This window comes from Saimiri boliviensis, chromosome 3 (genome assembly GCF_048565385.1).
Source record: "Saimiri boliviensis isolate mSaiBol1 chromosome 3, mSaiBol1.pri, whole genome shotgun sequence".
NCBI lineage: Eukaryota > Metazoa > Chordata > Mammalia > Primates > Cebidae > Saimiri > Saimiri boliviensis.
The window spans coordinates 49,034,287-49,051,635 of NC_133451.1; the positions used below are offsets into that span (position 1 = coordinate 49,034,287).

The window sequence follows — 17,349 nt, forward strand, 5'->3', positions numbered from 1 at the left end:
TTTCTATCTAAATTCAAGTTATCAGAAATGGAAAACTGGTTCCCTTTTAATGTTGTTTAATACTTGGACTATATCACAAGGAAAATATCCTGTGTGTGTCAAAATGAGCATTATTTTCAAGCCTTTTTGGGAAATATTAAAAGTTTTTATAATAGAGCTGTAGTGTGTATTAAAATTGTAGTGACCCTAAAATTTCCATTTGTCTGGTATTTGCTGTCTCATTTAATTTCACAAAAGATAAATTCATTTGGAGACTACTAAAAATAGTAAGTTTAGAAGAAGAGGTCTACAGAGACTTAAAATTTAACATTATGATCATTGTTGGGTATGTTGATTGTAATTAATTTCTTAATGAAAGTTTTTATAACAGTGCAAAAGTAGTGAGCTTAAACACCGGAATATTTTTCAAAGTGTATTATGATCTGATTTTATTTTAAAATTTATTGCAGACACTTTTTGTTTCTATTTCTTTATGATTTTGTTATTTTTTAAGCATCTAATTAGGTGAAACTGAATTGATTCAATTTTTATGTTACAGGAGATTACCTGGGGCAATTGATGTTATTGGCCAGACTATAACTATCAGCCGAGTAGAAGGACGGCGACGGGCAAATGAGAACAGCAACATACAGGTTTAGTATTTTAAAATAAATTATTTTCTTTAACTGAAGGATTATATCAGCATTCTAATTTATGTTGTTCAACAAATAGTCATAGTGCTATGCTCTGTTTTAGGTGATCCAAAGAGGTTTAAAATGTGGAACCAGTCATCCTTTATTATAAAGGCACTTCCAGTTAGAATTTATAATCTCTGATTGTTTTTTAATAGGGTTTTTTCTTTTCCTCGTTAGACACATAATACAGGTTGAGTATGTCTTATCTAAAATGCTCGAGACTAGAAGTGTATTGGATTTTGGAAATTTTTGGATTTTGAAATGTTTGTATGTATGTAATCTTAGGGATGAGACCCAAGTCTAACCCTGAAATTCATTTATGTTTCATAAATAAGTTATTTAATTTATTATAATGGTTTATTAATCTATGATAATGTTTTTTCCTTTGGCAACCCTGAGTAAACTGTAGTGGGCCTGAGTTTTGATTGTGAACCGTCATATATGAGGTTGGGTGTGAAATTTTTTACTAGCAATAAAATAGCGGTGCTCAAAACATTTTGGATCTTGGAGCATTTTAGATTTCAGATTTTTGGATTAGGAATGCTCAACCTGCATATAGGTTCACTGAATAAAAAAAAGATTACCAGTGATTTTACCACCTAAAGATAACCACATCTGGTACATCTCTTTTTACTAAGCAAAATTAGGATACTATTACAATTATATTTCTGTGTATCCTTTTTTTCTCATCTAAAATTATCGTTTGCATTTTTTCATATTCTTAAAATATTAAAATATCTCCATGATAGCTTCATTGGATGAATATACCATAATTTATTTAATGTGACATTTCTTGGGGAGGTAGAGTTCCTTTGTGTTTAGGTGAAAAAATGAGGGGAGGTGAGTTATCAGTAAGTTGGATATTTAATGTTAGAACTGTTAATAACTGAAATTTCCAGGTATTCAGTTTGGCCATACTTTTTTCATTATTTATTTCTCTTTTCTGAGTACTTTTAAAAATGTCCAGAGCACTTTATTCTTACCTTAGATAAGTTGATCATGTGAAATGTTCCTGTAACATCTTTAAAGGCAAATCATTTCTACAGTGAAAGCTATTAATCATTTTTTTTCTTTCCTCTTACCATTAAAATGCCATGATTTCTCAAAATAAATACTTTAAGAAATAGCTTATTGGCATAAGCCCTACAAAAAACACTACACTTAAATGTAGGAAATGTTAATTGTAAAGAGGGATTGTATGTTTAAAATATTGCTTTAGTCAGCAAGGATTTGAGAAGTATGAATTTAATATACACCTTTATGTTGGCTGTTTTTGGTCTTTGCCAAATTTATTTACACATCCTTGGGGAGCTTGTCAAAAATCCAGACTTTGAGGTGCCACTTTGCTTTCAATAGCTTTGGGGTGCTTCTCATGTTGCCTGTTCCTTAACCTGTTCACACAGATAAGCATTTTGCAAACATTGCTTTATTTTATTTTTCAAGTATAAACCCTGTTCTTAAAGTTACATGGCTGACATGAAAAAGTTACTTACATATTTTGCTGCCTATTGCTTGCATCTGTTGATGCATGCATGACAGTCTCTTACTTTGCAACCTGGTGATGACAGGCCCTGGGAACAGTGAATTTCTGACCTCCTGCGATATTAATTTCTAAAGGCTAGTGTCTGTGATTAATGATTGATTACATTGCCTTAACTGAATACTTTAAGTTTGGTTGGGTAACAAAGATAATACTTGTTAAATTATCTCTATAAAAGTAATTTTTTCTTGTGTGGAGTGTTTTTATTTCTTAATTACTTTTTATTAAGAATTTTTTTGTAATGATCCAGTTTTTTCTAAAGATTTGAATATGCACATTTTAAAAAGTATATGTGTGTGTATACTCACATAAGTATATGTACACACATATCACGCGTGGAATTATTACTCTCCCATCAGAAATACATAGGTGAATTAAATTACCCTTTACTTTGTTTCTTAAGATTAAATGAAATTAATTTACTAAGATTAATCTTAAATAAAAATATTTATGCATCTGTTTATGCTCTATTTTTAGGTCCTTTCCGAAAGATCTGCCACTGAAGTAGACAACAATTTTAGCAAACCACCTCCATTTTTCCCTCCAGGAGCTCCTCCCACTCACCTTCCACCTCCTCCATTTCTTCCACCTCCTCCGACTGTCAGCACTGCTCCACCTCTGATTCCACCACCGGGTAAATAGTAAATAAGACATTTGACTTTGAAAGAAAAATAACTTGCAAGTGATTTTTAAAAATTTTTTACAAATAAAATAGTATCTTGATTGCAGTGCATTAAAAGTAATAGATATAATACTTCTTATATCTTCAAATTTGGACTGAAACAGATATTTATGTGTCTTGCTGTTTGAATATAGGAAAGAGACATTGTTCTAAAATTGAGAAGAATATACAGAAACTAATCTTGTGATCCAAAAATATGATAATGATTCCCAAACAAGTTGCTAATAGTATATGTATAAATCCATACTCAGTTATAAACATTACCAGTATTAACTTGTTTTGAAAAAATAAAAAATAGATACTTTTAGGATGGGAGTAGATCAAAATATTATATCTTTTGAAGAGATTGAAATTAATATTTCAGTCTGGTCTTCTTTTGTATACTGGTTTCCTTTCAGGAGACTGCTGCTGGGTGCCAGGTACCTGGTATTTACTTTTAAGCAAAAGTAATGTGTTTATCATACTATGTGATTCAAAAGTAGCTGTACTTTTAGCTACTTTTGATTATTAATTAAAAACCAGGTTACTGGTAATGGAGAAAAAACTCACAATTTCCAAATTTTATTTTTTATTTGAATTTTTCATCTGGTTGCCTTTTTTACTTTTTTACTTTGATCTTTATCTGCCTTAAGCAAGTTTTTATGAAACTAACAAGATTGATTAAGATAATAATTACTTCTTCCCAGGGAGAAAGCTAGTAGTAAATGATGAAAAAATTGCTGCTTGTCCTCATCAGGGCAGCATGAAAGACATGTGTTAGACATTACTTCCTATTAATAAAATCAGCTTATACTAGACAGCCGTGTGCTCTCACTTACTTTTATTTGTAAGAGAGCTGTCTTTAAGGTACCAGTTGTGATTACAGAGCCAAATGCTGGGTCTGAATAGTCCTTCCCTAACGTTCATCCTTGACCTCTAAATGTCAGCTACTGCTCCTGTCTTTCATCCTCAATGCCTTTGATTTCCTTCCACTGTCACCTCTACTCTCAAAAAGTATAAGAAAAATATGAAAAAATAACTTGTTGCTTTAGAGGATCTGTTCTCTCAAAACTAGAGGAAAGAGGAGGTTGGAATAGGTTAGACATCCTTACTCCAGACAGCAATAGTATTTCTAACTTCAGTGAATTTCTTGTTCCAACAAGTAGATTGAGCAGAAACCCCCAGTAGTTGGGATTAGATTTGTGGTTCTTGGGCCTTTAATATGCTGAGTATTAACCAAATGAAAGGGGACTTAACGTGATTCAAAATGAGGACTTTCGTGATTTCTATATGAATCCTTTGTCCTCTTAAAAAGAATTAGATAAAAGGTAGGAATAATTAATATTTTAACAAATTTGATAAACGATACTAAAAAAGTATTAAGATTTGTGACAATAATCCTGTTGGATTCCTTTGTAATATTAAACTTTACTAGGTAGTAAATGATTTGAAATAATTTTCTTTCTTTAATTCTTAAAAATCTTTTTAAAAATTTTATTTTTAATTGCTAGTGATACTTGTATATGTTTATGGAGTATAATATGATGTTTTGATTATGTCTACATTGTAGAATGAGTAAATCAAGTTAACATATTCATTACCTTACATACTTACTTTTTTTTGGGTGAGAACATCTGAAATCTATTCTCGTAGCAGTTTTGAAATGTACAGTTATTATTTATAGTCACCAAGCTGTACAGTAGATCTCCAAAACTTATTTTTCCCATTTTACTGAAACTTTTGTACCCTTTGAAAATCATTTCCCCTACCTCATTCGTGGCCCCCAGCCTCTGGTAACCACCATTTTACTCTCTGCTTCTATGAGTTGGATCGTAGAAGTGAGATTGTGTGTAGCAGTATTTGTCTTTCTGTTCCTGGTTTATTTCACTTAGCACAGTGTCCTCCAGGCTCATGCATGTTGTCACAAATGACAGAATGAAAGGATTTCCTTATTTACTAATACAGTATTCCCAGATGGCTAACATTTTATATGTTCAGTACTAATTGTTTATTAAAGTAAGTGGGACAGAGGTGGTATGAACTAATGACAACAAAATAAGTACTTAGCTTGTATAAGAATATTCAGAAACTCTGTAGAATATTGTCGCAGAGGTAATTGCTACGGATAGGCAGTGGCATTATCTGGAAGTTTGCTTTTTTTCCAAACTGATAACATTGCCCTCCCCACCTTTTCTTTTTGAGACAGGGTCTCACTCTGTTGCCCAGGCTGGACTGCAGTGGTATGATTTCAGCTCACTGCAGTCTCCGCCAGGCTCAAGCGATCCTCCTGCCTCAGAGTAGCTGGTACTACAGGCGTGTGCCACCATAACTGGCAATTTTTGTTTTTGTAGAGATGGTGTTTTGCCACGTTGCCCAGGCTGGTCTTGAACTCCTGACCTCAAGCAATCCACCCTCCTCAGCCTCCCAAAGTACTGGGATTACAGGCATGAACCACTATCCCAGACCATTTTTTATTCATGTAACCTTTGTTCATAAGTATAACAAATCTTTGAACAGTGTTTAAATGATTAATGACATTATACAGTAGAGTGCTGCTAATTATTTTTCTGTTGCTTAATCTATTTATCTGCTTCATGTTAATTCTCAGCTACATGCGTTCCATATTTTAAAATCCAGATATCCTTGGATGCTTGTTTTTGGTTTATACTTCCATACTGTTCTATCAACATTTAATGAGTACAGATTCAAGTGAATTCTAATGCTAGTTTAAGCAAAACCTAACTGGTATACATGCGGAGCAGGATACCAAATTCATTAAAACCAAATTCTGGAAGTTGAGACTCTCTGAATTGCTCCTTGTTTTTAGTAGAATGTGAGCTGTTGGGGAGAGCATAAGCTGTGTATTTCTATCTATGTTTTCTTGCAGTTTTAGTCACAGTGGTCTTGTATGTACTTGGCATTCCCTAATGTGTTAGCTAATTGAGTTAACAACATTTATGTATATATAATACCAAAGATGATTTTCAGATTTATAACTGGTACATTCAATCAGGATGGGTGCTGGCTCTAAATAACAGCATGGCTGCATAGATATATGCTAGCTGCCATTCTTAAAGCTGTAGTTCTCAGTTACTGTTTACCACAGAACCACATGAGTATACTGTGTTTTTTGTAATTTAAATCACCATAAGAATCATAAGCAGCTAATGAAAGAAAACTATGATTCAGGAGTCTTTTTAAAGTATTACCGTAAAAGATATTCCATTTTTCTTAGACAAGCTGTCTTGCTTTTTTGCTTTCTTCAGAAATAATCAAAAGAAAATGAAAAAAAAATTATTTTTAAAGAATTAAATGTATTTTAATGTTGCCTTTTTTAACATTAGACTTCCAATGTTTTTAAAACTCAAGTCCAGAATATGATGAGATAAATATAGTAATCTTATCTTATTCCCATATTTTAGGATGCTACCTAAAAAGTTTGTTTTTTTTTGTAAGTAGAGTGACCATACACCCAGATTTGCCTGGAACAGTCCTACTTGCTACCTTCTATCCCAGCATAATTATTATTCATTCTCAGAAATTCTCTAGTTTAGATGATAAAATTTGTGATTGACTCTTGGGAATTTGCAGATGGGGCTTATTGCATAATTAGATAGTTACTGTTTAACAATTATAAGGTGTTAGAGACAACTCTCATTTGGAGGACTTCTACTGTTAAATAGTTGACAGAAGAGGAGAAATGTATTGCCTCCTCTCTCCCTTAAACACGTAAACATGTACCTACAAACATATATGAAACTTTGCTGGTAACAGAGGGAGGACAAAGTATTTCTGGCCATAATAGATTTGTATGAAGAGCAGAGGAGGTTTTTGTATTAGAATACAATAAAGCAGGAAGAGACTTCGGGAAATGTAAAAAAGTATTTACAGTGGTTCCCTGCAGCCATACTAATAGTAGCTTTAAAACAAATACTGGGCCTGGTGTGGTGGCTCATACCTGTAATCCCAGTATGAGGATTGGGAAGCTGAGGCGGGAGGATCACCTGAGTTCAGGAGTTCGAGACCAGTCTTGCCAACATGGTGAAACACCATCTCTAATAAAAATACAAAAAAAAATAGCCAGTGGTGGTGGCACACACCTATAGTCCCAGCTACTCGGGCAACTGAGGCAGGAGAATCACTTGAACCCAGGAGGTCAAGGTTTCAGTGAGCTGAGATCACACCATTGCACTCCAGCCTGGGTGACAAGAGCGAAACTCCATCTCTGGAGGGAAAAGAAAAGATGGCTAATTTAGTTCTGTGATTTTCAGAAATCTGTTATTTCAATTTCATTTTCTAGTGAATCAGAAAATAGCTTCCATGGTATTAAATTTTTTCAGAAATACATTAGAATGGCCTCATGCTTTTTCTGAGTATTAATAGATACAATAGCTAATACTTAATGAATGCTCACTTTTTAGGGTACTATTCTGAGCACATTCCATGTGTTAACTCATTTGATTCTTGAACGACATCTGAAGTAGATATTATCCTAATTTTGCGGTGAGGAAGTGGGGACCTAAGGCATCTAAATAATAGCTAGAAAATAGTAAAACTAGAATTCTAAGCCAGGCAGTTTTGCTTGAAAGCCTGTTTTCTTTATTAACTATGTTGAAATGAATCAGTATCTATATCTAGAAAATTGTATTGTATTTGTCACACATGTCTTAGAAACTTCTTTTGTTAAAGCATTTCTCTGATGTTGAAGTCCATGCATGCCTGTTTGTGGGTAGGAAAGTTAGGGAGATTATAAGGAGCAGGCATCAAATTTTTTAAAAATCTGATTAAGGTTTTACTCTGCCTGGCTTGTGTTAAGAACTCTGTCTTTAGCTTAAGAAGTCAGTTTTGAAATACTTTGAATAATTTGAATCATGTATTTTATTGGAAGAAAAACTGTAAAATTGGAAGTATTAATGTTATAGGGTAGATGATTTTGTATGTTTGTTTATTGTGGTAAAATACAATATATTTGTCATTTTAGCTGTTTGTAAATGTGTAGTTCATTGGCATTAAATACATTCACAATGTTATGTAACCATCACCATGATCTGTACATAAAACTTTTTCATAAATATCTGTACCCACTAAACTCCTTGCCTTCCTCCTAGTCCCTGTAACCTCTATTCTACTTTTTGTCTCTGTGAGTTTACTTATTCTAGGTACCTCATATAAGTGGAATCCTGTATTGGTCTATCTGTGCCTGACTGACTTTGTTTCTAAAATAATAGAATTTAATTAATGACAGTAACTTTATGATAGGCTTTTAATTTGGGCTTTTAAATGTTAATTTACTTTAGTATCATCATATTTGATCTTCATTTTTTGTAGTGGAGTTCACTGAAAAGTAAAAGGCAAATTCTGTTAAACTCATTTGTTTTTGTATGAATTCTTAATCCTCAAATGACTAGTTCTGTGGGTCTTGGGAACAATTGAAATGTAGTCTAGTAGTAGAATTCTGCTGAGTTGAAAAAGGGTCTTTGCTTTACTGAGATATATCCCAGCTACTCTGGGCCACAAACCAGCCACCCCTGCTTTTAAAGTTAGCTATATGGTTTACTGTTTATCTAGATATCAGATGTGTAGGATTCTGCATTTTAGAAAGAAGTAGATTTCTTTCTAAAAGACTAGTGTCTTGTAGATCAGTGTCTGACTAGTAATCTAGTACTACTAATTGCATGAACTTTTTTTTTTTTTTGAGATAGAGTCTTGCTCTGTCACCCAGGCTGGAGTGCAGTGGTGTGATCTTGGTTTACTGCAAACTCCGCCCCCCATGTTCAAGCAATTCTCCTGCCTCAGCCTCCTGAGTAGCTGGGACTACAGGTGTGTGCCACCACGTCCGGCTATGTTTTGTATTTTTAGTGGAGACGGGATTTCACCATATTGGCCAGGCTGATCTCAAACTCCTGACCTCTGGATCCTTCTGCCTCAGCCTCCCAAAGTGCTGGGATTATAGGCATGAGCCACCATGCCCAGCCTAATTGCATGAACTTTAAAATCTTGTTCATTCCCTAAATATGTTAATTTTGTGTTAGGGATGATATATAGGATTTGGGTTGGGAGTGTGAGCTACTCACTAGGGTCATTCTGCATTTCCTCTAAGTCCTGCATTTTCATTAGATTATTTTTCTGTTAGCAGTCTGGTTCTTTAGCACAGCAGTTCTTAAAACTTTTCCATTACAGGCTTCTTTAAACTCTTAAAAATTACTGCAGATCCCAAAGAGCTTCTACTTATGTATGTTTTATCTGTGTTTTAATATTAGAAATTAACACTGAGAAATTAAAATATTTATTAGTTTAGAGATATGCATAATAAACTCATTACATGTTAACATTGTGAAATTTCTTATGAAAAATAACTGTACTTTTCCTAGAATAATTTTAAAAATTTAGTGGGAAGTGACCTTATTTTATACACTTTTGGAAGTCTCTTTACTATGTGGCGTAGTAGAAAAATCTCATTTCTCCTGTTTGTTTTTGCGTTAAATCTATTGTGATATCACTAGTTATGTAGCCTCCGGAAAACTCCACTGTAAGAAAATGAGCATGAAAAAGGCAGATGACATCTCAGTAAATTTATGACAGTAGTTTTGACCTTGCAGATTCCCTAGTACGGTAAGAAGGACCCTAGGGTCCTGGACAAAACGTTCAGAACATTGCTTTGGCAGAAGCTTGGCCTATATTGGATGAATATTATCAGTGCCCTTGAGGAAGTACAATTTTATCTCTTTAATTGAGAAATGATTTTATGAATGTAACAGTTATTAAGCTAATTTTATAATACCATGCTTTTTTGGTCTTACTCAACAGATTACTTCATATTAACTGGCACTGTTTGCCAGAAATGTAAGCATTTGCCATAGATATCATTAAAAAAGAATTCCTTAAAGTTTTTGAAAACGATTTATCCTTGAGTTTTTCTGTATTTGTTTTTAAAAAAGCCTGCCTATCAGTGTTTTCAGTAAATTCAAAATAGAGTGCAATGCTAATTATCTGTAATAAATATAATTTTCTGGCATAATTAAAATTTATTTAGATGTAAATTCAACAGAGATTAAAAGCTTCCTTAGGATGTTGATTTTTGAATGTGTTTTCTCCTCCATGATGCACCCTTTATAATAGTTACATTTTAAATACACCATTGACACATTTTGTTGAAGCTAATTACAGTTTAATTTCTGCCTTCTGCTTACACTGCTCTTTCAGTCATTTCATGATTATATGTAAGCTGGTAGAGATAATTTCTTTACAAGTTCTCTATTAAAAACATTGGTATTTCTATCAAATATGTTTTTTCTAAGATAAGTTTATTTTTTGTAGGCTTTACATTTTATAAATTGGAACAATAAAAGATCCTAATAAAGATAACATAGTTTGTCCCTTTTATAGTTCATGTAAGATTATCTTTTTTACCTTTTATACATGAAGTATGCTGGTATATTTTGTTTATGTGTGACCATACCACTTTTTAACACTTTTTTTTTCCTAAAAACAACTTAAATCCTTTTTTGTGCCTTGTAATTGTTTTAATTATGAAGTAATGGTTTTGCAGTATTCTTTCTACATTCTGGTTTGTATTTAAGGGTGGGTGGTAGATGAGATGATACGTGTGTGTGTGCATATGTTTTTGTTTGTGTTTAATTTTTAAAAATCCTGATACATAGAAGAGCATTTCTATGTGATATTTAAAGATTTTTGTAAACCTTGGCTTTCTGTATTCTATTTTTTTGAGTAAAATTACTTCTGAGTTTGATGGCTTTGAAATACAAATCGTGAGACTTAAGGAAAGTGATCAGGTTTATCTGTTTCATAGTGCTGATGCAACTTGGAATTATACTAGTGAGAAAAGGGAATCGTAGTTTACAGATTCTGCCATTTTCTTCTTTCATTTGAATTAAATAGAGAAAAGATAGATGGTTACTGCATGTATTGGTCTTCACTGCTGTATAACAAATTACTCCAGAACATAGTGGCTTTAAAACAACATACATTTATTATTGAACAATTTTTATGGGTCAGGAATCTGGAACAGCGTAGCTGGGTCCTCTGCTTTAAGGTCTCTCTCAAACCTCCGTCTTCTCTAAAGGTTTGACTAAGGAAGGTTTTGTCTCCAAGCTCATTCACCTCTTTGTTAAAAGGATTCTGGTTGTTGTTTTTTTCTAGACTGTTGGATTGATAGGGCTTCAGTTCCTCACCGATGTAGGCCTCTAATATGTTAGCTTGCTTAATCAAAGCACATAGGCTGAGAAGGCAACAGAGAGACTGCCAGTGAAATAGAAATCACTGTCTTTTCTAACCTAGTCATGGAAGTAACGTACTTTGATTTTTTGTGTGTGTGTTAGAAATAAGTCACAATGTCCAGCCCCTACACAGGGCAGGACATAAATACCAGAGGTATGTAGAGGCATAAATACCAGCAGGCAGTGATTATTAAAAGCCATGTTAAATGCTATTTTGCCTTAGTTATATAAAATGATGATGGACTACATTGAGAATGAGTTTATAGACAATCTTTGTTTAGTTTTTTTTGTGAATGCAAGGCCCACTATTTCGTGGGAATTTTTAATATGGATAAATTCTTTTTAATATGATGTTTTAACAGGAATGCTGCCTTTCTGTTCCTTTATCTCAGTTCCTTCAATCTCCCAAATAGGATTTCTGGTCTTACCCCCACCCCTTTTACATTTAAGTGTATGCATTATATACTGGAAAAATAAAGCTGGGTGTGGTGGCTCACTCCTATAATCCCAGCACTTTGGGAAGCAAAGGCAGGTGAATTGCTTGAGTTCAGGAGTTAGAGACCAGCCTGGGCGACATGAAGAAACCCCATCTTTATAAAAAATACAAAAATTAGGGCCAAGCATGGTTGCTCACACCTGTAATTACAGCACTTGGAGAGGCCGAGGCAGGTGGATCACTTGAGCCTGGAGTTTGAGACCTGCCTGGGCAACATAGCGAAACCCTGCCTCTAAAAAAAAAAAAAGAAAAAAAAAAATGCAATAAATTAGCTGAGTGTAGTGGTACACATTTGTAGTCCCAACTACTTGGGAGACTGAGGTGGGAGAATTACTTGAGCTTGTGAGGAAGAGGTTGCATTGAGGCATGATCGTGCCACTCAGTGGGCAGCGGAGTGAGACCCTGTCTCAACTAAAAAGAAAAAAAAGGAAATCATCTCTCTTTTGAAAATGCCAGATGATGTAAGCTCTCATAATAGTTTAAGTGTCATAAATGCTTTGTTTCATAAAAATTTGGAATAGGATTTATTCAGTCTGTATTGAATATTAAATTGCTCAGCAGTGAAATTAGGAGAGAAGTTTAGAAACTGATCCAGTTATCCTCATAGTATAGACCTGGGTCAGCAACATCATCTGGGAAATTTGGGAGAATGCAGATTTTCTGGTCCCACCCCAGACTTATTGAATCAGAAATTCTAGGGGAAGGGCCCAGCAGTCTGTGTTTTAAGAGACTCTCCAGGTGATTCTGATGCATGTTCAAGTTTTAATACCACTAATCTGTTCAGTCTATTATAGTTTGAGTATTACTTTTCCAAAAGCTTTTAGCCAGCTCTAGCAATTTACTTTTACTACTGTTACATACAGCTTTCCAGGAAAATAAACATTTTTTTAAACTCATTTTTCAGATAGGGGATGCAGAAAAGAAACAAAATAATTGCCTTATTTAAGTCTGTTGTCTAAGTCATCATGTGTTTGCCAGGAAGATGGAGGTGTTGGGAGGGGAAAGGAGAGGGACTTTTGAGATGAATTTTCTCTTGCTTTATACTATTTCTCTTTTATTAAGAAAGGTCAAATACTAAATAGTGATTTTTAAATGAGAATGATGTTGGCCTTATATGGTATCACATTACTAGTTTGAAACTATATCCAATAATTTTCAAAGAATTGGTTGTATAGTGTTTCATCAACTTTATATAAGTCTTGTTTTAATGAACATTTTCTAATAAAGATTTGCACTGAAATAATATCTAGATGAAATGGAGGTCTCACAAGAAGGTCCCTTCCTAGTTGCCATGCCAACTTTCTGGTTTGTAGGTATTGATTAGAAAGACATCCTTAAATGACATGATTTTTTCTTTGATTATGTGTTCAATTCCAGTAGCTTATTTTTGTCCTATGTAGTAAGATTAACATTAAAGGCAGACAGTAATTTTAACTACTTTTGTAATGTACTTAGTTTTAATTCTTTAGTATTATGTATTTTATCTCTGTGTTTTGTGGAAGTTTCATAACTTAAATGTTTTTGAGGACTAAAGTTTGAAGGGACTGACTAGTAATTTTTTTAGTTTTTTGCATGAATTTACATTCTAGTAAGCTGTACTAAGCATTAGCTAAAGTGATACATCCTGCTTACATATTCATTTAGGTAAAGTTATTAGGATTACAGTATATAGAATAGGTGGGTGATTTTGGTATATTCCTTTATCTCATAAATCTTATCTTACAGATCTCTATCTTCTAAATCTAAGAAAATAATCATTTATTTAAATATAAAAACTAGATCAAATAGTGAAGTTAAGTAGTGTCTATTGTTCTAAAGAAAATTAGGTTATAGTATTTATTAGGAATATTTAATGCTCTGCTTTCCTTACTTTTCTCATTTACTTGGGAGTCTGGGACTCTGCTAACTTGTATGGTTTGCTGGATTCTTTTAGTTTAGTAATTTGGGAAATAGGAAGATAACCTCAGGCTGGATCAGAGTTTCTATTAGCTGTGGGTCACTTTAGCAGACTTGTGGATTCCTAACGATTTTTGAAACTTCATGGCTACTTTATGTATCTTCTTTAGTCTTGTTGGTTTTGTAAGTTTGGAATATGTTTTTATTGTGTGGGTGGTTAAAATCAGGTACTTTGGTGTCTTTTTAAAGGCCATATGCTAACTTAAGATTTTTTAAATCTAAGTCTCTTACTCTGATAAAACATGCATGTCAGAACATTTTTAAATAGTGTTAGCATATGTTTCCTTTGACTTGAAAACAATTTTTTTTTTTACATACATTTAGCTGATGAATTAGATTATTTTTTGGACTAATTTTGATGCAGTTTTTAAGATAGGATTTAGGAAACCATGCCAACTGTTTTAGTTATTTATGATATAAAAGTTTTCATGAAAAAGTTATTTTTAATTGTCTTAAATTTTTTTTTATTTTCCTGCTTAGAAATCTCTCATTTTTCCTTGACTGAATATAGTTAAAATTTGCATGCCACATAAATTGCTTTTATGTATCTCTTAAATTTAAAATGCTGAATTTAATTTTAGTATTTAGTAAATACATTTTACGTTAGGCTTTAAGGGCACATTTGGTCCCTGTAAATTGAGAATGTACATAGTTTATTTCTCAGAGTTTATAATGTATGCAAATAGTGAGAGTCACTCAATATTTGCTAATACCTGTAGAAGTAAATCATTCACATTTATGTTAATGTGCCCTGGGGGTGTATATATATGAATTGATTATTCCCCCTTTCTCTCCTTCTGCAAATCAAAGGAAATGTTAGCCTTTCCTCACTTCTGCCAACAATAGTAAAACAGTCAACACTTGAATGAACCACAACATATTGAGCTTTACAAAAGTCAGTCATATCTATCATCTTGAGTTATCCTTGTACTACCTGCAGTATTAGAGAAAGAACCCCACAGATCAGTTTTCCTATTAAAATAACAACCTCAGGCATTGATTATCATATTTAGTTAGGATTAACTTCATGGCATTTGATAATTGTGTGTGCGTAAGTGTGCTTTTTAACTGATGTCTAACTTGTGATTACAACTAGTGGGGGAAACCTTGTTATCAAGTTGTTAGACTGGGTTTTCATCAAGGAGGTTGTTGTATGTTACACTTGAATTGTTAGTCCTCTGCAAGAAAACAGAATGCTTCTCTTGAGTGAGTAAGCCAGGATAATGAGGCGAGGGGTTTTATTTCAAAGTTCGTTTTGGTGATGGCATAAATACATAACAGGTTCTGAAATCCAGTTACTATATTAAATTTCATCACTTGTTTTTTAGGTATTCCAATAACTGTACCACCTCCAGGTAAAACTTTTTTCATGTTTTCTCCATCATTGTTAATAAACATGAAATTTTAAGCTTACAGTTACAGGAAGGACGGTGTTGATGCGGTTAGAATATGGAATAGGCTATTGGGATTTCAAGGTCCTATTTTCAGCTCTGCCTTTGCTTCATTCTTGTTTTGATTAAGATACTTAGTTTTCTTATACCTGTCTTACCCATTTCTGTAGAAATAGAGATTCTGAGAAAATTCTTACCTATTCAATTTGCGAGGAAAACAGTATAGGGTATAAAATAAAAATTTTCTTTAAATTGTCTTACAGACTAATGAATTTTTTGATGTAATGTAGTGACTGCAAGAGAAGAGAAAGATAATTTATTTTGACTTTATCATTATTTCTGATTTTTAAATTTTAATCCTGCTAGCTTAACTTAGTATCGTCAGAAAATGTGTTCTAAACCACATAGCAACGAGACAGACAGCTGGTCAGGTGGTTGTTCTTAGAGTGGTGATTGTTTATTGTTGTAATGTTATGATCAATAGGAGTTTATATGTGGCCCAGTGTTTTTGTTTTTGTTTTTGTTTTTAACATTTTTGTCAGTTCTTTTCGTAGTGTGATACTATACCTGGTAGCAAGTGTGTTTTACTGAGTTCACTGTTACAAGCCAAAGTGTATGAAGAGAATGAGAGGTGATAATGCTTGCAAGGGTGGGTCTCAGTTCAAAATGACTTCGATAAATAGGAAGAGTAAAGTTTAGGTAGCATAGGACAGTATACATATTTAATGTGGAACAGAGACACTGATTATGTGTGAATGTGTCTGAAAAAGACTCATCAGGGAAAGTCAAAGGAACCGTTGGTGTGTCTTTTTAGTTTAAAGAACAATGTGGCTGTGAAGCTGTGTGACATAGGATTGCGGACTGTAGGATTAACGTGGTAATTGCCAAATTTTGTACTTTTAAGATGTTTAATAGAGTAGTTATAGATCATAAACCTGAATACAGTGAAGAGCATGGTAAACATGAAAACAGTTTGAAGTGGGGCTAAAAATTGATTTAAGTGGACCTTTGAGAAGGATTCAGACAACTGAGATTCATTTTTTCATAGAATTACTAAAATAGAGGCTTAGTGGAAGTATTTTCACATAACTACAAGGTGATAGAAAATATGACAGTGGAATACCTCTTGTTCTCGTTTAGGACAGTGTCTGAATTGTAGTGTGAGAGATTTATGTTATATAATTTGGTGCATTTATAGTAGTGAGAGTTGTTAACACTTGGAAGGAATTGGTATCATAAGGAATTGACATCGTAAGTTTTGGAATCAATCTTTTTCTGTTGGGATAATTTATAGCCAATCTGAATTTGAAAGTATAGTGTAGATTAACTGTTCGGGTCCCTTTTAGTCCTATTCTGTGGTATTCCATTTAGGTATTATGAATTTATTGAGAATGCAGACCCATGATGTAGAGGTACAAATTATATTCGTTACAAACTAATCCACAAACTATATTATGTGCCTTTCTTTGTAAAATAGTTTGTTAGGGTTGTGCTATTTGAACATATTTTATGGTGGATATTCTCAGCTTTGAGCACTGTACATTTACTGGTAAGACTTTATAAGTTACGCATTTCAAGGAAATTTCTATACTTCTATTACACATTTTAAGGAAATTTCTATACTTCTAAAACTTGAAATATTTTTTGAAAGAGGTAATTAATATTTTATCTGGTTTTCTTCTAAAATATTTCAAATATATCTGGTGGCTACTGTTTTATGTATGGAAAAGGTAAGGCATTGAGATTAACTTTCTCATACTTACAAAATGGGCTGTGTGTGGTGCTGAAAATAAGACCGGTGTCCTGACTCCCAGTTTGTGCTCTGTGTATTAGACCAGACTGCTTATTTCAAGTTTTATTGTGTTAAAAATCTGTTTATAAGTTTGAGCTCCATTTTTCTGTCCATTATTACAACGTAGAAAAGCACATTCATATCCCCAGAGAAATTTAGTGATATGCAGCAACTTTGTTTCACTCTTGACATTTAGTGTACATTCTGTTAACATTTTTTATCTTATGATTGAATATTTCAGGTTTTCCTCCTCCACCAGGCGCTCCACCTCCATCTCTTATACCAACAATAGAAAGGTAAATCAGTTATGGATACTGATTTTTGATCATTGATAGCCTTTTGACACAAGAACCGTATACATATCTTGGAAACATTTTCAGAGATTTAATTTTGTAAACACAGCATCTGTCTTGTAATTTGTAAATCTAGATCTATGTTAGTTTTATATAAGATGTTGGACCTGTAGCCTGATATCAAAACAGGGCAAAGAAAACTAGAATCATATTTTGAAATAATATCTTGCTTTGATTTATGACACATTTGATTAAAGAAACTCCTAGACTGTTAAAAACCCAGCTACTGTCAGTTTTATGGGAAATACC

General features: G+C 33.3%; 1 protein-coding gene across 37 annotated transcripts in view; it reads left to right on the top strand.

Annotated features, from left to right (window-relative positions):
* Positions 1-17,349, top strand: part of FIP1L1 (factor interacting with PAPOLA and CPSF1) — a 79,504-nt gene that overhangs the window by 41,364 nt on the left and 20,791 nt on the right. For 19 of the 37 annotated variants that reach the window (XM_039468467.2, XM_039468465.2, XM_074396137.1 and 16 more), the window contains 4 exons: positions 539-632; positions 2,692-2,848; positions 14,893-14,919; positions 16,989-17,043. In XM_039468467.2, coding sequence (XP_039324401.1) covers positions 539-632; positions 2,692-2,848; positions 14,893-14,919; positions 16,989-17,043 — 333 coding nt within the window. The remainder of the gene's footprint in view (positions 1-538; positions 633-2,691; positions 2,849-14,892; positions 14,920-16,988; positions 17,044-17,349) is intronic. The other 18 variants (XM_074396125.1, XM_039468469.2, XM_010344161.3 and 15 more) reach the window with 1 other exon arrangement.